Below are 23860 nucleotides of genomic sequence, written 5' to 3' on the forward strand. Positions count from 1 at the left end.
ATTTGAATGCTGACTAGCAACAGTCTTTTACAATTAGAGAGTACACTGAAAATTTCCCATACTGAGTCATTCAGGAGTGAAAAGGAAGAAGCCAGCTCACAAAAGGGAGGAGATACTGACCATAAAGTACACAACCTGAGCACACAGTGCAAAGTGTTGTTTTAGTACTGGGAGTACACACTCCCTATCCCACTAGTTAAACAAGAAGGGCTGGGTTGGCACGGAGCTTCCCTCGTGCCACACAAAGCCTGGTGTTCCGAAGTGAGACTTACCTCACATACAAGGACCTCTTCTCACTTGTTCGCAGGGACCCAGACCCAGAGCTCATGCTGCTGTTCATCATCTGTTCTCGCAAGTCATGGATCTTTGATTCAAAGCGACTGTACTCTGTCAGGGAGACAAGGGAAAGGACAGGAAAAAAATGAACCCAAGGAGCTGCACTGAGCCTATCTGCCAGCGGCCAAAATGCCAAGAGGACCCTTGGCTTCAAAGCAGCCAGAGCCAGCCCAGTCAATCTTTGCTTTGATAAGCAGAGTACCTCTGGCAAGCACAGAAAGACAGATTTCTCTCCACCCCCAGAGTGAAAGAATGAAAGAATACACCTGAAAAAATAGTAACTTTTGGACAAATCGAATGGAAAAAGCTTACTGATCCTTAAAAAATAACTGGAAAGAGGTCCCAGAGCAGCCTTCATAAATCTTTAGAGCAGACACTGAGGCCCAAGGAGAGCAGATGGGAAAGGAGACTTTCCCGAAAAGTGGATTGCAGAGAACAGATGGCCCTGAGACGCAGGGTGGAAGGGCAGGAAAAGACCTGAGGCCATTATATGATTATTAGGCAACGAAGATGATCTGTTTCTAGGTGACTTTTTTTTGAGGGGGGAGAATGGAATGCAGTACAAAGGTAAAAACAAACCTCACAATCAGAAAAGGAGATCACAAAGGTCTCCTGAATTATTTCCCTCTTAACAATCAGGGTCTTTGGCTTCAGTAACAATTGAACAAACATCACAATAAAAATTCTCCCAAACCCAGAAGTCTGCTGACATATCTCTCCTCCAAAATCATCTAGTCAGTAGGATCATAAGTCTGTGACCAACTATGTAGCCCACTGACACCATCACATAGCCTGAAAAAGCCTCATCATTCTGGAATGGTGACTCCAAGTTTATATCCAATTTAAGAAAACCTGACAAAGGAAAATGAACTCTATCCATACAACTACTATAAAAGGCTTTTTATAGGGTTACTTTACTGTGATATTCTCCTAGTACATCTCAAATGTGATATTCACATTTACCACACACATACAGACACACACACTCAAACACACACCTCACACATTTTTCAGGTCTATGATCGCCACATAAAATGGGATATCTCTAAGGCACAGACTGTGAAAATGATAGAAAAGAGGCACACTTCATTATGAGAAGCTGATTTTAATGGAAGTCAATACTAGAGGGTTGAAGGTTTATACTAGGGGGTTGAAGGTTGGGAACTGCTTTAAAAAAACACACACATTTCCAGGGGGAAAAAATTCCACAAAAGCATTTTTATGCACCACAGAGGGCTGGCAAGAAGCATCCCCATCTAGTCTGTACGACTCTACAGGCAGAAAACAGAACACCTGTTCCAACACCTGACACTCCCCCTCCCCTCAGCAAAGCAACCTGACCTTCAGTTGGGTATAAAGGGAAACAGTAAAAAGCCTAAAGGGGAGAGAATAGAGTTCTAGCTCAAACAAATCTCCTCTTCCCAACCAAGTTTCTTTTTGTTCACTCTGGTACCAGTGAAGCCAACTGGTTAAATTTGTGTGCTCTTTCATTCATCACGCACTGGTGTTATGGTGATTTGTCCTCATTACTTACTCCCATCCCTGAAATCCTGCAGGAAGCAGTTAAGTCACTGACTCACCCATTAAATGTTGGGGGGAAAAAAGAGAGACAGCAGCTGGACAATGTCCCTGTTCTGAGGGTTACAAGGCAACACATCAATATCAATGAGGTGTCCCAATTTAAAGGTAGAGGGCGGTGAGCAATCTGTCATAGCAGCCCTGGACAGCAGCAGGGCTATCTACCTCCAGAGCCGCCCAGGCGCGGGTCCCACCCTAAGGCTCAGCCCTCCAGCCCAACCCTCTCTAGTTGGCTCTTTCTGGCCCTCCTCCCCACTCACCGACTGAGAGAAGACCAGGTGAAACAAAGATATTTCTGACCAAGCAGCCCTTTCTTGCGCAAGGTAAGTAAAAGGCAGAAATATGCATTGAACGCAGGAAAAAACACCCAATCTATCTTTAAGCTGTTTTCCCCTCTCCCAACTTGTTTATATATTGTCTTCTTTGGAATTGACTTGCCCACTGAACTCCAACTTAGCAGCAGGTCATGGCAGTTGCTTAGTAATTACATTTCTTTAAAAACCCTTTAAAAAACAACCACCAAACCACCATTTCCTCAAGCTCCTAATCCAAGGTTGATAACACTGGGCCAGAGGGCCCACTTAAAATAGACTATAGAAAGAGAACAAAGCTATTGCTTTAAGGAAGTCATTTTCTGTTTTCTACATGCTACTAAGCTTTCAAATCTATTAAACAGTGTTTTATTCACTTTTCCCCATTCAGATGATCCCCTTAGAGTTCTAGCTGCTCACAGGCCTCTGGCTTTTATTTGCAGAGTTATCTAATGTCCAGTAGGCACAGAATAGCCTCTGAATAAATGATTGTTGGGTAAACGAGAAGCAAATTAGAAAACTGTGCCCAAGTCGACACTTCTGTTCTCAAACTAATAAACCTAATGGTTTATTTAACTGATGGCTGCCAGCTTCACTGAGGGCTTGGAAAGGTAGTTAAGAGGTATTCCCATTTACTTTTGTTCCCAAGGTTAACTGTTGAAAGCAAATGGAGTATATGTTTTTTAAACACCTTTTTGAGATACCAATAACCCACAGTGGGCATCTGATTAGCAAACTTTGTTTATAACAAAGAGAAAATTATTTTAACAAAAAGCTGTTTAGAATAGTCTTTAGATAGATAGTACCTCATCTTAATATTTGAGGCATCATTTCCCAAGAACAAAAGCTTCACCTAAACAGTATCTGAATTCTAAGACCTCACAATTTGCCAAGGCCTCACTTCCCCTTCCACTCAAAACAAACCTGTTGCTGGAAGGCATATCCTAGGCCTAAGTCATTGCCTTAGAAGCCCACCAGACCAGCATCTATAACCCAAACGTCCTACTTCAAACAGGCTATTTTAAAGAATATTTATTACTAAAATCTTAAGTCTACTGAACTGTGTTATATTTATTTTTTCCCATTCAGATGAACCCAACTATTTGTGATCCACAAAAGACATCCACAGTGAGTCACTGCTCCCTCATTCTCTTTACTAATCACAGAGAGAAAAGGAGGTGGGAGTGAGGAGGACAGTCAGACATCATTCCCCAAACAGGGTTCCTCACTGACCACCTGGGGGCCCTCTGGAAAAACCAGGATCTTGGACCCTCGCCCTTGACACACGGACTCAGAACTTACTGAGTAGGCCCAAGAATCTGTACTTTTGACAAGTATAAAGGTGATTCTGATGCCAAATCAAGTTTGAAACTGCTGGTCTCGATTACAAAATTGAATTTTGTTTTGTTAGTTCAGGGAAAAGATAAGGTAAGTATTCTGTAGCCAGTCTCAAAAAGAAGGTAAGACAAGAGGTTGGAAAGCTTTCATAAAAAAAGAAATGGTAATATAATTGCAAATTCCATGGGAAAATGCTAAAGAGACCTCTGTCCAATGTGCCTGCAAAGAAAGCTAATGAGTTTACACTTTTTAACATTATAAAAGTAGCATATGATTAAAAAAAATTTTCTTTGGACATTCCTCTATCATTTCCCCATCCCAGTGCCCAGAAGCAACTAGTTAGGATTTTTAGTATGTATCCTTCCAGACTTATTTTCTGTATATATCATTTATATACATTAACAACTCACAAAGATTCACATGCTTTTTTCATTCTCTGATATGTCATGGCAACCTATACTGACATGAATCGTGATCTACCTCATTCTTTATAATAGCTGCATAGTATTGCATATTATGGACAGATCATAATTTATTCAGTCATATCCCAACTGACATATATTTAAATTGTTGATTTTTTACATTACAATCATTGCTGCTCTGTGTATTTGTATGAGCATTTCTATAGCATAGATTCCTTGAACTGAAACTGCAGGGTCAAATTACATGCACATGAAAAAATTTTATTGGCACTACCAAACTGAACCCCAACATTCTGAAACCCTTCTAACTGGAAGTAAGGATAAACTGCTATTCTAAAGCTTCCAGCAGCTTTTCTGATCCTGAAGAAATAGAACTTACCTTTAAGGACAGATTTTGGGAGAAAAAACTTTAATAAGCATTTAGGTTATGTGAAAGTAAAGCCAAAACTGCATTCTGGAATAGACAAAGAGGAACCTCAAATGTTCTCTCTGCATAATCACAGGAAAGGTTTACCGATGGGTGGAATTGCTGATTTAAAGGGATTGTCCTACTACCTATATGACATTCTATCTACCTCTAGAAATACCCACTTTTAGTTTTGACCACTTTGCATCCACCTACTTGATAATTTCAAGCCAAATCTCCTTGGTACTGGAAACAACAGCCCCCTTTCCCCTGTGCACAACCAGTGTTTCCTCAAGTTTTGCTGATGTTCTTCCTAACTGCCTCCTCAATCCATCTCTTTCTTTCTAATTTCCACTGTCACTGCCTTTTTGTTTTCTCATTATTATTTCATCTCTCGCCTGGATTTAGGTCACATAGTTACCTCTTCTCTGGACCACTGCTGTATTGCTCTAGCTGGTAGTCTGCCCCCAGGCTCTCCAAATTCCAGTCCAGTTTAAGATTCTTATTTGAAAAGCCTTCCTAAAACTCCAACTTGGAGCCCCTCATCCAAGTATCTGTAATAATTCAATAGCAACTAAATCTCAACTAAAACGTCAAAGACTGCTAAAACCATCATCCTATCACTCTTAGCTGATCTAGCCAATGTGTCATCAGACAGATCATCCTCTTTTAAAAACATTTTATTTTTTTAATTGGTGGAAAATTGCTTTACAAATTTGTGTTAGTTTCTGGCATACAATAACAGAATCCTCTTTTGAGTTAACCTGCCTGCAACTCTTGAACACAATTTGTTCGTTCCTAGCTATTACTCCCTTGTCCTGAAATTTTCCTCCCTGCCTGACACTGAACATCCTTTATGTTGTTCACCACCCTGAAGTCTTATTCATTCATTTATTTATCCAAATATTAACTAAATGTCTACTGTGTGCCAGGCATTATGAGAGCTGATGGGAATATAAAGGTAATCAAATGGTTCCTAGAAATTACAATAATGAAAGAAACAACTATTTAATTACAACTTTAGTTATGATTGTGAGACTAACAGGGTGACCCAACCTACTGAGTGGGGGATAGCAGGGTGTTAACTAAGGTTTCCATGAGGAAGTGACATTTAAGTTGAGTCTTTAAGGATGAAGAGTTAGCCAGGGGAAGAGGGATAGATAAAGCATTCCAGATAGAAGAAACAAAATATGTGGGGGTAAAAAATATCTGGATCACAGGGAAGTAAGGAGATACTGGCAGATCAGACTAGGAAGGCAGACTGAGGTCAGATTATACATGACCTTGTGGATTTCTGCATCCATCCTAAGAGTAACAGGAAGAAATCACTGAAAGATTTTAAGTAAAGGAATGACATGAACATGTGTGTATGTATATCACTTTGGCTGTCATGGGGAGAATAAGTGTGGTGCCTCACATGTAGATGTAAGTTTCTTCAGAGCAGAGAAGCATGCTTTCTCTTCTTGTCTAGCACCTACAGCCTGGGGGTGGGCAGCCTGCTTTACAGCATCCAAACCAGCTAGCTCCAGTCTCTGCTCAAATACATCCAATGTTGGGAAGCTCTCTATTATTTCATCATTAGACATTATTCAAGAGAAAATTGTTAGATTGAGGGCCATCTCTTTTGTTAGCTGGTCCTATTTTGGTGTCTAAAACAGCATAAACATGAGAGATTCTCTTCTGTATAACTGTACGAAGGAACAATTTAAAGAAAATCAAAGAGCTTGGAAAGCCTGGAACAGGTTCCAAGACTACTGAATAAGACTGAATAGAAGGTAGAGTGTGAACAGGGGAAGGGGAAGTGATGGAAGGTTGGGGGCCAAATTATAACAGTTTGAGTAAGGACTTTTCTTACTAGGCTTTGGGAACCACTGTTAAGTGTTTAAATAGGAAAGTAATACAATTAGAACTAGGTTTGGGGGAAGATTATTCTGAGAACATAATATAGAAAGGAAAACAGGGACAAAGGCAACAGAGAACAAGAACCTGTTCTACTAGTACAGACAGTGACTTCAAAGGCTTGACATAGTGTGGGGGCAACTGAGGATAGAAAGAGAGGCAAGAATCAAGAAATATGCTGGCGCCAGAGGAGAGAAATTTTGACATCTGATTGGATGTAGAATGACAAAGGATCAAAGGCAGCTTCTGAGTTGTTTCCTAAAAGACCAGGAAAAGGTGGGATAATATCAGCCATAATAGAGAATGGCCATCATGTCCTCAAAATAAGTTCTCTCTTTTCCAGGCTAAATATTGTTACTTCCTTAAACATTCTTCATCTAACATGGTTTCCAGGCTTTCCACTACCTCTCCCTTTTTAAAATCTAGTGCCCAGAATTTGTGATGTCATTTCCTTTACAAAACTCTAAGCTCCTTGATGTGTTTTTTGTTTCCTTCTCAAAGTTTGGCATAGCAATTAGCACCCTTGTTGAGTCAACAACCTTTAATGAATGTGTAAACTTGCCATCAAGATCTGACAGGACAAACCTGGACACCGTAATTCTCAAATTCTGGCTCCTCAGGAACTAATGTATGGAAAAAGAACACAAAACTTTCTCCTTCCACTCACCCCAAAAGGGTAAAAACTGAACAAAACTGTAAACCACTTCTGCAAAACACTAACATATCAGAGCTTTCAAGACCTACTTAATAGCCTAATACAGCATCAAAGAGGACTGAGACTACAATGTTCACTACTATGAAATGGACACATAACCAAGCCTCCAAAGCCATCTCCCCTCTAAGACTCTGATCTCAAATGCATCTACCTTCCTAATGACAGAAAAATTGTCTTCTTGGTATTAGAAATGACACTTGTCAGTAATTTGGAAACGCTGAAAGGGGCTCAGTTCCTCAAACTATAGAAAACTTATTTGGTTCTATTTGATTATGGGTAGGAAAATGTTGTAGAGACAAGAAACAAATAGAAGCAACAAAGAGTACTTAGTCTGCATGCAGCACTGACTACCTATGGTGTGAACGAAGATATAAAAGGTAAATGCTCCAAAATAAAATAAAAGCCATGCCTACCAAATTCAGAAATGACAATGAAGGTGGGGAGACAACTGGATGACAGACTTCAGACACACAGACTGTGACAGGCAGGAACAATGGAAAGACGCAAATACAAATAAAATGAAAAAGAGAAATGTAACTTGCTGATCTTAAGTTCCCACACAAATACTGAGTAAAAGACATGGCTGAGTAGCAGCACAGTGTCTTGGTTTGCTATCATCACAAAATAAGTCAATAGTTGCCCAAAGACTCATTTGTTCCTAAGGAAGTGAAGGTGTTCAAATCTCAAATTCATACAGCCCTCATTTGCCATTGCTGAGCTGCCCTGAGCTCAGAGGAATCACGTGAGTCACAAATTCTGATGAGTATGAATTGTGTTTTAGGTTTCCACAGTTGCCTGTGGAATGCAAACCCTCAGGATTTGTATGAATTACAAGCAGCAGTACCAACAACATAGTTCATGTTTTCAAAAGAAATGAATGCAGCCAAAAGTAAAATAAGCCCAATAAAGAAGATACCTGTCAGTGTGGAGATAAGCATGTGAATCGTCAAAAAGCACATTTCTTAGAATCACAAATTTGTCTCTATAAAATAATATGAAGCCTATTACTTGGGTTAGTTTCCAATTATGGAGCCTACTATTTAAAATATCTGACATCTTTAAAACTAAACCATTTCTCAGGTCCTTTCTGATTTTGACATAATTATGATTTTAAAATCAAATCAATACGGTCCATAAGAAATCAAACCTAAGACTAGTCTAATTAAAATTTTTAACATGATCTACAAGAAGGAAATCTTCACATCTGCAAATAATTCTACATTCTTTGGTTCAAAAAATACCAATGTAAGGAGTATAAATTGAAACAAAAAGAATTTAAGGCTATATGAGAGGGCAGAAAAGTGGCAAACAGGTCTCCATATGGGCAAATGGTGCTTGAAGAAAATTTCAGCTCTACTTTTAGAACAATGGGCTCAGAACTATGACTAACCCAGAACAGAAACTTCAGTGTCACTGTATTTTGGTCCCTCCACTGTCACAATGCTTCCTCAGCCATACACACACTTACCAGAGTTCTGGACAGCATCCTGATACTGGGAATCAAACAGAAAACAAGACAATCTATATCAGTATGCCATAAAAAATTCCAGATTATTCCTACTGACTGGATGTTTCTGTCCCCTAAAGAGCTTAGTGAGGATGCAGGAAGGGCACTGAGCAAAAGCACTGTACTATATAAGGTGCCATGACATTCAGCCACCTGGTCTGAAACGAGTAGCATAAAAATGCTTTGATCTTATATCAAGCTAAGAAAAAGTTTTTCATAGGACCTAGCCACTGGCTCTTCTCACCCTATACTGAATCACCAAACAAAGATCAGGGTAAAAGCTTCAAATAGGGTCTTTTCTCCATTTCTAAAGAATTTCACATAGCGTATTCAAATAAATACAAGATTAACAAAGCCTTTAGCTCCTTTAACCCATAAGTCAAAGTCTATGTAGAATCACCCCAAGACAAAACATCTCATCTGGAAAACATGAGAATGAATAAAGAACTGTACCTTTCCTTGCTCTGAAGGTAGCAGGTACTCTTGTTCACAACAATCTTTCCCACTTAACAGAAATATTGCAATATAGTGACTGAAACACAACATTTTATGACTAAGCTAGCTAATGAGTTAATGTAACTGATTTCTTTTATTATTTTTAATTGGAGGATAACTGCTTTACAATATTGTGTTGGTTTCTGCCTTATATCAACATGAATCAGCCATAGGTATGTAACTGATTTCTGTTTTGTTTTGGTTTTTGTGGCTGCAACTGCACCCAGCAGCTTGCAAGATCTTAGTTCCCCAACCAGGAATCGAACCCAGGCCCTCTAGAGTGGAAGAGCAGAATCCTAACCACTGGACTGCCAGGGAAATCCTTGATTTCTATGTTTTACATGTCAATTGAGAGTCTAGATTCAGCTATTCTTCACAGTGGTCACTCCAACAGGATCACAAATTATCTGACAATGTTTATTGGGGTATCAATTGGATCTTTTGGGTCAAGTTTCTGTGGAAGGAACCCAGAAACTGAGACCTAGAGAAAGACCTTTCTGGTTATTGTCAAAGCATCTGTGGTCATTTCTCAGTAACTGATAATCCCAGAGTAAAATATCACAGAACAGAATTAAGAAACCCAAAATCCAAATTATGAGTATGTGAGTGTGGTTGTGTGTGTGTGTGCATAATAAAGGTGGCAAGCCAAAACAGCAAGAAAATAATAGATTATCTGATAAATGGTTCCAAGGTAATTCCTTAAAATATTTGGAGCAAAAATAAGGTAGTATCCTATCTTACATCATAAATAAAGTCCCAGCAAGTTAAAGTTTTAAATGCAAAAAGAAAAACATTAAACAAGTAGAATTTTAAAAAAAAGGTGGACATTTATTTTCTGTCAGGGTAAGAAAGGCCTTTCCAAAGCTATGGGCAGAGGCAAAATACACAAAAAAGAAAACACTGATAGATGTGACTACATAAAAACAAAACATCTGTACATCAAAATAAAATAAAAAGCAAAGTACAAAATGGGAAAAATCTTTCAACATATATGACTGACTACTTTAAAGCTTTTACGGGTCAGTAAGAACTGCTTCCCAGGTGGCGCTAGTGGTAAAGAACCCACCCGCCAATGCAGGAGACGTGAGATACACGGGTTCCATACCTGGGTCAGTGAAGATCCCCTGGAGGAGGGCATGGCAACCCACTCCAGTATTCTTGCCTGGAGAATCTCATGGACAGAAGAGCCTAACGGGTTACAGTCCACAGGGTCGCAAAGAGTCAGACACGACTGAAGCAACTTAGCATGCATGCAAAAACTGATAAATATACCTCAACAAGGAAATGGGGAAAGGGTATGAACAGGCAATCCACACACAAAAAATGATCAATGAACACACACACAGAAATGTTCAATTCTATTATTAAAAAGACATACAAATTAAGATATGCATTAAATAACATTTTTACCTAATTTGCACAGATATTTTAAAAATAATACTCCATTTTAGCACGGATCTCAAAATATACACTTTTATATTGTTGCTGGAGATAGAGAAATATATCAAATACATATTAAATATATCAAAAGTCTTAAACATGTTCATATCCATTGGCCCAATAATTCGATTCCAAGGAATTCATTCTGAACACACAATCCCAGATTCACAAAAAGCCTCATACAAAGATATGCATCAATGTGTTATTTATAAAATTAAAAAACTGCAAACAACCTACATGTCCTCCAATAAGGGAATGATTACATGAATTATGGTGCACACATGATGGAATATATAATTATTAAGAACCACTTTAATAAAATATTAATGACATATGCTAAGTTAAAAGAATGGATACAAGACTGCTTAAATACAATGATCCCAGTCTTGAAAGACATACATACATACTATGATATAAAAGTTTGGAGGGAAATACACACAAATACAAGGTTATTTCTGGAGGTAGTTTTACACATGATTTGGGCTTTTTTTTAACTTTATATTTTGTTGTTTTCCAATTTTCTACAAATCTGAATGTAATATTTATATACCCAGGAGAAATATAATTTTTAAAATTATATATTACAATATAAAATATAATCTGAGGGGGAGGTGGAGGCAGACTGAAAAGGACAGGCCCAAGGATGAAGACAGGACACACGTGCACTAGAAATTCCCCTCCATGCTGCTCCTGGGTCATTCTTCATTTTTCCCTGGGACTGATCACTCAACCAGTTGCAGACAAATCCACTTAAACCTATTACCACTACTATCACCTTGCCATCTTACCCAAGAGTAAAACAAAGAAGCCCTGCCAATGCCTTGCTGAAATCTAGATATACCACATCTACCATATTTCCTTGATCTACCTACCAGCCTAGTAACCCTGTCCATCAAGGCAATTTGGCAGTCTGACATGATTTGTTTGACCTTGGTGAATCAATGGTGGTTTCAGTGCTCACCACTTCTTTTTCTGAGTGTTTACAAGACAACTCAATAATCTAGTTTATTTAACCCAAGATTTGCAAAATTCTTTCTTCTTTTTGAAAATCTGAAGGACACTCATGTATGCAGACCCCTAATGTATATATTTATACAAAATGTGTTAATTTTATCAAGTTGAAAAATCCCCAAATCTCTAAGGTGTTTGCATTTTTAAGATATCTAAATTCAATGAAAAGTAAACAAAGATCCATTTCAAGAGGATGAAAGTCTTACCACACAAAAGAAGAGGGGAAGACAAGACCTTTACTAATGCAAGATTGTTATTAACTCAAAACTGTGATTCAGTAACACTCTAGTCACAAACAGGAACTTGTGAATTGAATTCACAACTTACTTCCACTTATCTAACACAGAATTTGAGTTAGAAGAAACATGTGGGATCATTTTGCACAGTCAGAAAATTGAGGTCCAAAGAGGTTGACTAGTACAAGATCATTCAGCTACTTAAAGTCAGAACTAGAACCCAGGGCCTTGGCTACTCCTCCAAGATGATTCCCTTTCTTAAGATAAAAGGAGCAAAACCCATATTTTTTAATCTCAATGACAATGATACGTGTGCGTACTTAGTCGCTCAGTCGTGTCTGACTCTTTGGGACCCCACAGACTGTAGCCCATCAGGCTCCTCTGTGCACTGGATTCTCCAGGCAAGAATACTAGCATGGGTTGCCATGCCCTCCTCCAGGGAATCTTTCCAACCCAGGTACTGAACCCAGGTCTCCTGCATTGCAGGCGGATTCTTTACCGTCTGAGCCACCAGGGATAGGCCCAAATTATTCTATTTCTCTATTAAAAACAATAAAACAATTACCCTATTATGGAGTATAAGTCTAAAGCTTTAAACAAAGCAACAGTGTAAATATCAGGGTCAAGATTTCAACAAGCAACACATTAAATTAAAAAGAAATCCTAAAAAGCTATAAATAAATAAATAATTCATTTTCTATATTATTCTAATCATTCTACCCTATCAGAAGAACCAATGTTTTATAGACACCAAAGTTCCTAGGATTTTGTCTCAAACCATCTAATAAGGACAAGAAAGCACTTGTCTAGCTAGAATCAGAATGCTTTGCCAACTCTAGCTACCATGTCCTTAAGCTACATGGAAGCCAGAAAAGCCCAGTGTACGCAAGTACAGAGAGAGCGAGAGAGAGCGAGAGAGAGAGCGCAAGCAAGCGAGCAAGAGAGCGTGCGCGTGCTGTATATAAAGTTCAGCCCCAGGAGGCAAAACTGAAAAGAAAGCTAACATTTTTTTCTAAGTTTGCAAAACAGGGTGGGCCTAAAAGGGTGTAGCCACTTTGACAAAATCTGGCAGATCCTCAAAACTGTTCAATGTGGTTACCTTATGACCCAGCAATTCCACTCCTAGGAATATATACCCAAAAGAATTGAAAACATATGACCACACAAAAACTTCCCATGAACATTGATAGCAGCAGTATTCACAACAGTTAAAAGATGGAAACAACCCAAGTCCATCAACTGAAGAATGGATAAACGATTTGTGGTATAACCATAAGATGAAATATTATTCAGCCTTAAAAAGGAATGAAGTGTTACATGCTACATCAGGATGAACCTTGAAAAAACTATGTTGAAAGAAGCCAGATGCAAAAGACTGCATATTCTGCATATTATATGATTCCATTCATATGAATGGGCCAGAAAAGGAAACTTTACAGAAAGAGAAAGTAGATTAGTGGGTGCCTTGGGCTAGGAAGAGGGGAGGAGTTTGGGGAAAATAGGGAGTGACTGCTAATGGGATGAGACTTCTTTTAGGGGTGAGGAAAATGTTCTAAAATTGACAGCTGTACCACTCAGAACATTCTAAAAACCACTGAGTGGTACACTGTAAATGGGTGAATTGTACAGTATGTGAATAAGCTGGGTTTTTTTAAGGTGGGTCCTATCATTTTTATCAGCTCAGCATTCCCAGCTAAAATTATCTGCACCCAAGCCCTCCAGCACACAGTTGATAAGAGTGAAAGGTAGCACCTTTCCTCCTGCCTCCCTCTAATCACCTGAGTAATGACATAGTTGGCTTGCTCTGGTCTCAAGTCAATTCGTAAACAGCTTGAGAATCAAGGGACCAAGCAAAGCAAAACTGACTGGCAAATAATAAGCACATGAAAAGACGCTCAACATCATTAGCCATTTGGGGAAATGCAAATAAAAACCACAATGAAATACCACTTCCCACCCACCAGAATGGCTAGAATCAAAAAGACTGACATTTACAAGGGTTGGCGAGGATGTGGAGAAATTGTAACCCTCACACTGCTGGTGGGAATGTGAAATGGCACAGCCACTACGGAAAACAGCCTGGGTATTCCTCGAAAGGTTAAATATAGAGTTGCCATATGATCCAGTTATATGCATACAGATGTTCAAAGAGTAGTATTCGTAACAGCCAAAAAACAGAAATAACCCAAATGCCTATCAACTCATAAATGGATAAACAAAATGTGATATATTCATACAACAGAATGTTATTCAGCCATAAAAATAAATGAAGTATTGATACATGCTACCATACAGATGAACCTCAAAAACACTATGTCAAGTGAAAGTAGTCAGTCATAAAAGACCATATAATACATGAATCCATTCATACAAAATGTCCAGAACAGGCAAACCCATATAAGCAGAAGTAGATTAGCAGCACCGAGGGGGATGGAGAGGTTGGAGGGGTGGGAGATAGCTAAAGGATTCAGTTTCTTTTCGAGGTGGCGAAATGTTGTAAAATTGATTGACAAGATGGTTGCACAACTCTGTGAATTCTATACCACTGAATTACACCCTTAAATGAGTGAATTGTAAGGTCATAAAAAATGAATTACAAATACAACTCCATTTTACTGCATTAGTATTCTTAAGCCTGCACATATTAAGTCAAGCCAACCAACTTTCATCTTTTGGCTCCTCCTGAGGTATCCCCCACAATACCATTCTGTGGCAGTCTTCTAAGTCCTCTTTCCTTTTGTAGGAGACAGGGTTCTCCCTCAGGTTTCGTTACCTCCTTTGGTATAGGAGTTTGTGATCATCAAGATTTAAAAAGCTAACAATTGGGACTCTCAGAGAGTATCTTCTGGGTAGGGTAGGCGGGCTCACAGCTTCTCTGCTGTGGAGAAAGGCAGTCTATTGGCAAAAGCCTGGGACACGAAGTTCTCAGGAAATCTGACTTCAAATTTTGATTCTGCCCCTTACTGGCTGTGGGACCTTGAGCAAGTCACTCAACCTCTCTGATCTTCACTTTCCTCATCTGTAAAATAGGGGTTGTGTGTGTGTGCTTAGTCATTCAGTCGTGTTCTACTCTTTGTGACCCCATGGACTGTAGCCTGCCAGGCTCCTCTATCCATGGGGATTCTCCAGGCAAGAATACTGGAGTGGGTTACCATGCCCTCCTCCAGGGGATCTTCCCAACCCAGGGATCTGACCCAGGTCTCTCGCATAGCAGGCGAATTCTTTACCGTCTGAACCACCAGGGAAGCCCAGATAATAGAGATAATACCACCTATCCCATATGGATATTAGTGCTTACAAAGCCATCTAGAACACTATTGCTGTTCAGTCACTAAGTCATCTCCGTCTCTTTGCGACCCCATGAATTGCAGCACGCCAGGCTTCCCTGGTGGTGGTGGTTGGTGGTTTAGTCACTAAGTCATGTCCGACTCTTGCGACCCCATGGACTGTAGCCTGCTAGGCTCCTCTGTCCATGGGATTCTCCATTTTCCATGTCCATGGGCTGCCATTTCCTTCTCCAGGGGATCTCCCTGACCCAGGGATTGAACCTGGGTCTCCTGCATTGCAGGCAGATTCTCTACCAACTGAGCTACGAGGGAAGCCCACTATCTCCTGGAGTTTGTTCAAACTCATGTCCTTTGAATCAGTGATGCCATCCAACCATTTCAACCTCCATCACCCCCGTCTCCTCAGTCCTTCAATCTTTCCCAGCATCAGGGTATTTTCCAATGAGTCGGCTCTTCACATCAGGTGGCCAAAGAACATAGGGCTGTGCTAAGTGCTAAGCTGTTTCAGTCGTGTCTGACTCTTTGCAGGTCTATGGACTATAGCCTGCAAAGCTCCTCTGTCCATGGGATTCTCCGGGCAAGAATACTGGAGTGGGTTGTCATTTCCTTCTCCAGGAGATCTTCCCAACCTAGGGATCGAGCCAGTGTCTCTTAAGTCTCCTGCATTGGCAGGCGGGTTCTGAGAACATAGAGATACTCAATAATTCAACAAAATATGTGCCGGGCTCTGGACTAGGTGCTGGGGCACAAAGATAAATACAATAGTAGCTGCCTTCAAACTGTTCAGTGTAGAAATGCTGTTACCAGGAATTCATTTTCTTCCTTTCTTCTTTTAGGATGGCAGTAGGAGTTTTAGGACTTTGATTCTTTGCCTTGATAAACTTTCACCTCTACCCTCTCAAGAGAGATCATGCTGATAGGGTGGCAGCTACATTTACATCCCTCATTCTCAAAAAGGGGAGATATGATGGTTACTTCAATGTTATGGGGAAAACATCCCTTTTATGCTTACAAGTTATTATCAAGACTGATCCTTTAACTCTTCCAGGCCTTACCTGTACATGTTTCCATGGTGAAAAGTGTGCTTCTTCAGCACTTCAAAGTAAGTATGGAAAACTTTAATTCTTTTTCATTCCCTGTACCCCCGCCCCAGCCTGTCTGGATTTACATTCCAGTTGAAAAGACTAGTCACAAAGGATCAGTTCCCAGTTTAGCTACCTTAGTGACCAATTTCTGGCTCTCCCCCTGATTTGGGGTTCAGGTTCTATGCTAAAAACAAAAGGGCTTTCCAGAAAAATATTATCTCAGTTTATAAAGAGGCTGACAGAAAGTAACTAGGGAGGAAAATGTAGGAGATGATAGTTTCTAAATCAAAATGTTATAATACGAAACCCATCCTTCCCTTGATAGAGCAATTCCACAAGTCACAGAAAAATATTTTTCATTTTAGAATAAACTGGAAGGGAGCCTTTGCCAAGAGCCAGTTGTTTAAATTTTCAATTTGAATTTTAAGCAGGATTATACATGCCCAGGAACATCATGCTATTTTTAGCTAAATAGGTAGGATTGCTGTGTCCACAACAGTTTGGAGCAATCAACAGTGAAACTATTAAACAGCATCTCTCACTGTGGTACCTTATCATTTAGCACTTCTATTTCCATTTTAATATCTTCCAAAGCTTCCATACAAATGTTTATAAAGCAACCATGCTAGGCATAATACAAAGTTTATATAGATAGACAAGGTTCCTATCTTCATTATGGGTTCAACCCATTAGGCAACCAGATATTTCAAAGTTAGAGCTGCCATCCAGCTTAAGTGCCCAGATGAGATACATCAGGAAGCAACTGTCCTACACTTATCACCCTTACAATGCTTGCACCATCTCTATGTATTCAAGAGAGAGGGGTAATGAAAATGTTCTAAAATTGACTGTGATGATGAACGCACAGTTCTGTGAATATACTAAAAGCCACTAAATTGTACACCTAAATGGATGCATTGTATGGTATATGAATCATATCTCAATTAAGCTGTTAAAAAAAGGAGAAAAAATGTTCTTACTCTGATCGTTCTAATTAGTTAAAGCTATTTTTTTAAGTTCTCATACTAAAGGATATCTAGCTACAGGCTGCGCTGGTTGAGCAATGGTGCCCCAGGGGCCACCACAGTGATCACTCGCACCTTCCCCCACACATACATTTTTCTTTCCCTCACTCTCTCTTTTATTAGTTTCCCTGTTCCTTTTCTCTGCTCCAAAAAGGTCTCAGGTTTCTAGGTACTCCCAAGCACAATTTGTCCCAAGTGGTGGACTTTAGGATTATACTGATCGCTGACCCTCAGCAACGTTCCCTTCATGACCTTAGGCAAGTCATGTCCCTGCTCTCCTGTCGCTGTTCTGATCTGCACAGTGAGGGCTTGGACTACGTGATCCTTTCCAGTGCCCACATTCCTTGCGAAAAAAATACAAATGATGAAAACTTATTTGGCCAATAACATGGAAAGTCTCTGCCATCTTAGCCAACAAATATATATTTGGATTATTCATTTTGTAAATGCCTATGTGAGGCAATCCTCCAAAGAACAGTATTTAACATAATTATAAAATAATTAACATGCAGTCCTTATTCTTAAAAACTATCACTTTATCAAAGAAAATTCAGAGCCCAACATAGAATGCTTGAAAGTCCCTCTGGGCCTGTTGCTAAGGGTCCATTTTTTTAATGGGGAAAAAAAAAAGCGTTTGCATGTTGAGGCCCTGATGGATTTTCCAAACCAAGGAAAGAAGTGAGATTGGGGTGGCAGAGCCTTAACAACAGTGGTTCAACTAAATCCTAAGAGAAGAAGGGCTTTGTTTCTCAAATGGTAGAGAAACCTAACATAAGACAGCACCTCGACAAACATCATAAACGCTCAGAAACATGCCCAGAGAGCAATGAACACTGCAGGAATCCCTTCAGCCTGGACAACTTGCGGCTCTTTATGGAAACCAATTATATTCTCCAAACAAAACTCACACAAACATGTAGTTACCAGTTTCCAACATACTACCACCAAATTCACAGTATTGTTTCTCTGTGTCCAGTTATCAGTGAGTACAACCAAAACACATCAATTTCTCTCTCTCTCTCTCTCTCACACACACACACCCCCACAGACACACAAGAAACCATTTTCTTTGCAGAACCTAGGTTGCCTAAGCAGTGGGCATGAAATGGATAAATATTGGTTGCTAATAAAAATCAGATGGTGAGGTTTACACGGAGAAGCAAACAGCACACGCAGGCATCATAAAAACAACAACCCTAATGTGTTTCTTGTCATTAAGCTGGACACCCAACACGGAAAGAAATGACTCAAGGTGTCCATTTGCATCCCTCGTTCCCAGTACCTCAGATCAACAAGCTCTCCTGTTAGTCACCTCCCTACTCTTGTCCCCATCAAAAGAGCCTAGTGCAAAAGGTGGCAGGCCCCTCTCTTCTTGGCCTGCAGGCGCTGAACAAGGGGTGGGGGTGGGGCAGCGGAAAGGACAAAGGTAGGCGCTTTCCATCCCTCACGGCTTTGCAACAGAGCTGCCAGCCTCTCCCCAGTCTCATCAAGGAAGAGAGCACCTGCCCGGGGGAGGGCCCTGCCTCCATCTCAGTGACCGGCCAGCGGGGCCTAGGTGTCCCAGGAGCCCAGGCACTGCAGCCCTAAGGGACAAAGACCGGCCCGACAAGGGGGAGGGGGGACGAAAGGAGTCGGCGACAGTCGGAAAACGCTGGCAAGCAAAAGCAGGCGTGGTTGGGGCGAGAATACAAAGCCCACCTCGGGGGTTCCCAGAGGTCGCCAGGTCGGGGGTGGGGGGTAGTAACGGGTGTGGGGGAGGGGAAGACGGAGAAAATTCCTCAGAGGACGGGAATTAGGGGCGCAGCCGCTGGCACGAAGGAGGTTAGGAGGCGAACAGAGGCCCCGGGTTAGAAAGGGCAGAGTTCGTGGGTAGGGAGAGGTGATGGCCAAGAGGTTAAGAGACCCGCAGGGGCTCAGTGGCGCGAACGCTCAGCCGCGCGAGGCGCTCCGTGGGGCGGCGAGGGGCCCTCAGGAGGGGCTCCAAAAGCCCCGCGCCGCGCGGAGCTGTGGACACGCGGCCCAGGGATTCCAGGGAGAGCGCAGAGTTGGGGGCACAGTGTGGGAAAAGAGTCTGAGAACAGAACCGTAGAGAGGCTAGGGGGGACTGTGAGGGGGCCTGACCCCTGTCCGCCCCACCTCACCTGGCGCCGGGTCGGAGTCCAGGTCTAGTGCTGAGAAAGCGCCAGCTCCCGCCGGCCCCTCCGTCCCGCGCGGGAGACCACGGACACAAAGCGGGGCCCGCGCGGGAGGAGGGGAAGAAGAGGAGGAGGGGGAGGGGAGAGAAGGAGGAGGAGACGCCTGAGGCGCGCGAGGGGGGGGAGGAGGGGCGCCCGCCGCCCTCCGCCTGGGTCAGGGGGCGGGGCGTGAGGCTGAAGGCCGCGCTCGGCCGGCCAATGGCCACCCCGCCGGCGGGCTGGCTCGGGCGCGCCATCCCGCAGCTCACCTCGGCACCTGGACCTTGGCTGGCCCCAGCCAATCAAACGTCTTCATTTGCATAACTGGCCCCGCCCATTCGCCCAGGCCGGGGGACACGCTCCCAGAGAACACAAAGAAGAACCCCCGTAGGGGGAGGGGGATGTCCACTTCCAAGTCCCAACCAGGAGAACCTAGCATCACCTTTTCAGGGGGGTTATGAGTGTTTCACGGTCACCCTGATAAGGGGAGAAGTGGGGGTCACAGAGGCTGGTCCAAGCTCTCTTGAGAAGTTGGTACTCTTCTCCCTTGGGTCCTTCTAACCAAGAGTTACTCGCCTGTTCCAGGGTACAGTTATGTTCTTCGCCTCTGCCCCCACTTCTCCCTCCCCTTTTTCCAGTCGCCCCAATCTCTGTGCTTCCTCCCGTAGGCTGCTGCCCACTACTGGCCTTCAGCTGCACTGCAGCCCTAATCACAAGGCTCTGAGCACAGCCTTAATAGATGCTTCCAACCCACCCAGAAAAGGGGAGAGGAAGGGGTTACTGTGTGAGGGTAGACGAGAACTAGTCAAGTGGCTTTGTTACCTATGATGGCAAAAGCCAGCAATGAATAATAGGTCTAATCTTCCCAAATCATCTTGTTCCGCCTTCCCTCTCCTACCTTCAGGTCTGTACTGGGCCACAATGGTGACTGACTGGCCAGCCCGTTTCAGAGCAGCTGCAGCCTGCTCGTGAGTTGCATTCCTCAGGTTCACACCATTGACCTGTCCAAAGAGAGGTGTTGTGAGCCACCTCAAAAGGAAGAAAGGAGTTCTCTGTTGTAGCAGTTAGGAGAGGGAGACGGGTAACCCATCCCTAAGCCTACTCAGATGCCTTTCTCAGTAGCCCATCCCTGCCTATTATGGTGAAACCTAAAGATTACACCTCTAGTGTAATAATTATCTTTGTGGGGGTCAAATGTCAACCAGGGTTCAGAGCCAAGTGATATGCATTTCTTCTTTAAGTACAAGTCTGGTCTCTGTCCCTCACTAAGGATATCTATAAAGAGAATATGTTTTCTCCAGCTCTTAGCCTTCCCCCACTTCAAGAAACATTCCTTGGAGAAAGTGAGGTCTTCCCACCTCCCTTGTAGAGTGGCCCAGCTCCCATCCTCCCACCTTGCCTTTGTTTCCTCACCGATAAGATCCGGTCTCCCCTGCGCAGCTCCCCACTCAGGTCAGCTGGGCCTCCTGCCAGGATGAAGGAGACAAAAATGCCCTCTCCATCCTCACCCCCAACGATGTTGAAGCCCAGGCCTGTGGAGCCCTTGTGCAGGATGATCTTGCGGGGCTCCCTGGTGGGAAAAGAGTGGAAGAGTCAGGACAAAGTAGGTATAAACTGTCATCCCTGTGAGGGCTAGCCTGGAACAAGGCCCATATGTCTGTAGAAGGACTTGGGTCCCTAGGTATGATACTCTGTTGCTCCCTTTCTCTCCTGAAACCTGCTTGGCCGCTGTTTGCTGCCAGGTGCCAAGTTTCAGTTGTTCTTCCTCCCTGCTTCCTGAGGGCTTGGAGTGAACTTCCCAGTGGGCAGTCCCTGACTGAGAGAGTCAGGTCAACAAACCCCTATCCTGGGCTCTAGCGACCATATCGCAGAGCCCACTCACTGGTCCTCTTCCTCCCCAGATTCTCCCATCCTACCAACTGGTGTGGTGGACCCTGGGCCACAAGAAGGGGAATCAGTTAGGGGCTGTGGAATGGCCCTGGGGTTGACTGCACTCACCACCCACAAACTGTGCGTACTTACTTTACACATTCTCCTCCGCAGTCCCAAAAATCCACCCACCAGCTATGACCCCTCCTACTTTCTCCAACAACAGATTTAGTCACCAGCTACCACTATGTACCTTTGCTGGGTTATGTGGGAGACAGAGATAAAGAAATCCCAGGTCCCCAAAAGGAGCTTAGGAGCCTAACCAAAGAGAGGAGCCTAGCACGTGAAAACGCCAACTAATCATGTCTAAAGAGCCCCTCTGTAAATGGTCACAGTGTCATCAGATGAGAGCAGCAGCAGCTCCTGTGTAGTCACACAACCAAACCCGGCACACTTGCCCGGCTCACTCTTCACTTTAAGCATCTCTCATCAGAGGAGCCCCAGGTCTGAGGCTCTCCCTCTCTTGTTCCCAGCCTCAGTGCGGGGCTCCCTCCCTGAGACCCGGATGCCCTCCTCTCCTCCTACCTGGTATCCCCTCCAGGCCGCAGGGAGCGGAGCGGCCAGGCCCACCTCTGTGAAGCCCTCCTCCAGGCAGAGGCCGAAGCTGAGCCCAAGCCCAGGGCCAAGCCGGAGCCTGAGAACTTGCGTGTCCTCTCCATGGCTCCTCCAGCTCTCCCCCCCAGCTCCGTCAGCCTACCCTTCCGGCTCCACGGCAGCCTCCCAGGCCCCACCCCGCAGAAACCTGTCCCCCGGAACCCCTGCCGGCCCGACCAGTTCCGCGAAGGTGGCCAGTTCCGCGGCAGCCGCCAGAGTGGGGCGGGGCGGATTCCCTGCGAGGCCACCTGGCCCGTCAGCCCCAGCAGCCGGACTGCTCTCTTCTCTAACGTGGAATGTTTGCAACAGAGAGGGCTGCAACCGTCACAGGGCAAGAAACCCCGCAACCTCCACCCCCTCGGCCCCCTAAATACTCCATCCTACCCTTTCTCCACACTTTCGAAAAGGGGCCACACACTTGGCGCTCCCCCTGATGGTAGAACTTGTACCTGCAGCCACCTCTGTCCCTCCATAGAGTCCCAAGGCCTCAGACCCCAAAGACAGGAGCGAGGAGGGCTTTATCCTCTTCTTTGCCATACTACAAGAACGAGAAAGGATTCCTCTCCTCCCCATCCCTAGATAGGATGAAGAGGTGGGGGTGGGGGTATTACCTGGTGAAGTCCTCTTCAGCCAGCATGTGCCTAGGGATAGGAGAGTAGCGGGCGGGCGGAACCTGAGGAGGAGCAGGGTAGCTGACCTTGCTCTCCACAGCCCCAAGATAACCCAGGCTGGAGTTATGGCTTATGTGGTTGTCAGCCAAGGCAGTAAAAGCTGGAATGGAGAAAGGGAGAGAGAAGTTGAGAGACCACTCCCCAGTGGTAGCCTCCTCCACCCTCCACCACGGGCTGTCCCCACTCCCTCAGATGCAAAAAAACCAGACCAAGGGATGCTGATTCCTCAGGCCTCTCCTCCCTACTCCACCCCCTAGGGTTCCTCCTCCACAGTCCCTTTCTGAATCCTGAGCTCACTCCTGTGAGTCTTAGAAAGAGCTAAAGTCAAGGCAGTCTACAAAGGAAAGCATGACTAGAGGTGTAACTAATAATAACCCCTCACATCTCTATAGCCTAATACAGTTTTCCAAGGGCTTTCTCGTCCATGATCTCATTTGATCCTTGCAGCACTCCTAAGAGGAGGGCAGCACATATATCACTAGCTCCTTTTTGCCAGAGAGGAAACTAAAGACAGGTGAAAGGGACTTTTCCAAGGGCATCCAGGAAGAAGGGACACAGCTGGGATTTGCACTCAGCTCTCCCCAGCACTAGGCTTATTTTCTGCCCCCCTTCTCTCTCTCTTAACAAGGAGTATTAACTTCTTCCCCTCCAGAAACCAGGGGGTAGGGCTTCGGGCCAGGGACAGGACAGGCGGGTACGTACTGCTGGCATAGTCGGGGGGTGCGTACATGTCGTTGAGGTGGAGGCTGCCTGGCTTGGCCACCTTCAGATAGACCATATCAGACGTGTTCTTCAGTGAGGCCACAGCTTCCTCATGCCTCACATCCTGCAGATTGGTGTTGTTCACCTGGAAGAGGTCTTAGGGCTAGCACTGGGGAGAAGGGAGGGCCTCCCCAGGGAACCCTGGAGATGGGGGGTACTCTTTCAGTGAAATTCAATGGTGCTCTGTCTGAAAGAGGCCCAAGTACAGTGCTGTGAGGAGCAGAGAGAAGCAGAGGGTAGCGGTAGGCAGATGAGGGAGTTCCAGCCATGAAGAGGACTAGGGGCTTGCTATCTGGGGACACACACCTCAGATGATGCTCTTGAAATTCCCCATAATGCCTAGTCCCGGAGTGAGGTTCAGGGGGAGGGAGAGGCTGCTAAAGCTCCACCTCCCCACCCCACCATTTGGGCATCCCTAGGAAGGCTGTCTCACCGCCAGCAGCCGATCCCCGATCTGTAGGCGTCCATCCTTCTGAGCAGCACCCCCTTCGATGATCTTGGTGATGTAGATGCTATTGTCTCCTGGGATGTGCTGGTTGCCAATCCCCCCAGCAATGCTGAAACCGAGGCCTGGGAGGAAGCCAGCAAGGAGTGGGAGAGTGACACAAGGAGAAGTTCGAGTGCTCAGTTAAGCCCAAC

The 23860-nt window shown here is 43.8% G+C and overlaps 1 protein-coding gene across 8 annotated transcripts in view; it reads right to left on the reverse strand.

Moving 5' to 3' along the window:
* Positions 1-23860, reverse strand: part of DLG3 (discs large MAGUK scaffold protein 3) — a 53962-nt gene that overhangs the window by 25000 nt on the left and 5102 nt on the right. For 4 of the 8 annotated variants that reach the window (XM_055563555.1, XM_055563554.1, XM_055563553.1 and 1 more), the window contains 6 exons: positions 23655-23791; positions 23162-23306; positions 22400-22559; positions 20679-20835; positions 20164-20266; positions 273-387 (listed from right to left, as the gene is read on the reverse strand). In XM_055563555.1, the coding sequence (XP_055419530.1) occupies positions 273-387; positions 20164-20266; positions 20679-20835; positions 22400-22559; positions 23162-23306; positions 23655-23791 (817 nt within the window). Of the gene's footprint in view, positions 1-272; positions 388-1916; positions 2065-2174; positions 2279-19232; positions 19393-20163; positions 20267-20678; positions 20836-22399; positions 22560-23161; positions 23307-23654; positions 23792-23860 lie in introns of those variants that run through there. The other 4 variants (XM_055563556.1, XM_055563559.1, XM_055563557.1 and 1 more) reach the window with 4 other exon arrangements.

Source organism: Bubalus kerabau, chromosome X (assembly GCF_029407905.1).
Source record: "Bubalus kerabau isolate K-KA32 ecotype Philippines breed swamp buffalo chromosome X, PCC_UOA_SB_1v2, whole genome shotgun sequence".
Classification (NCBI taxonomy): Eukaryota; Metazoa; Chordata; class Mammalia; order Artiodactyla; family Bovidae; genus Bubalus; species Bubalus kerabau.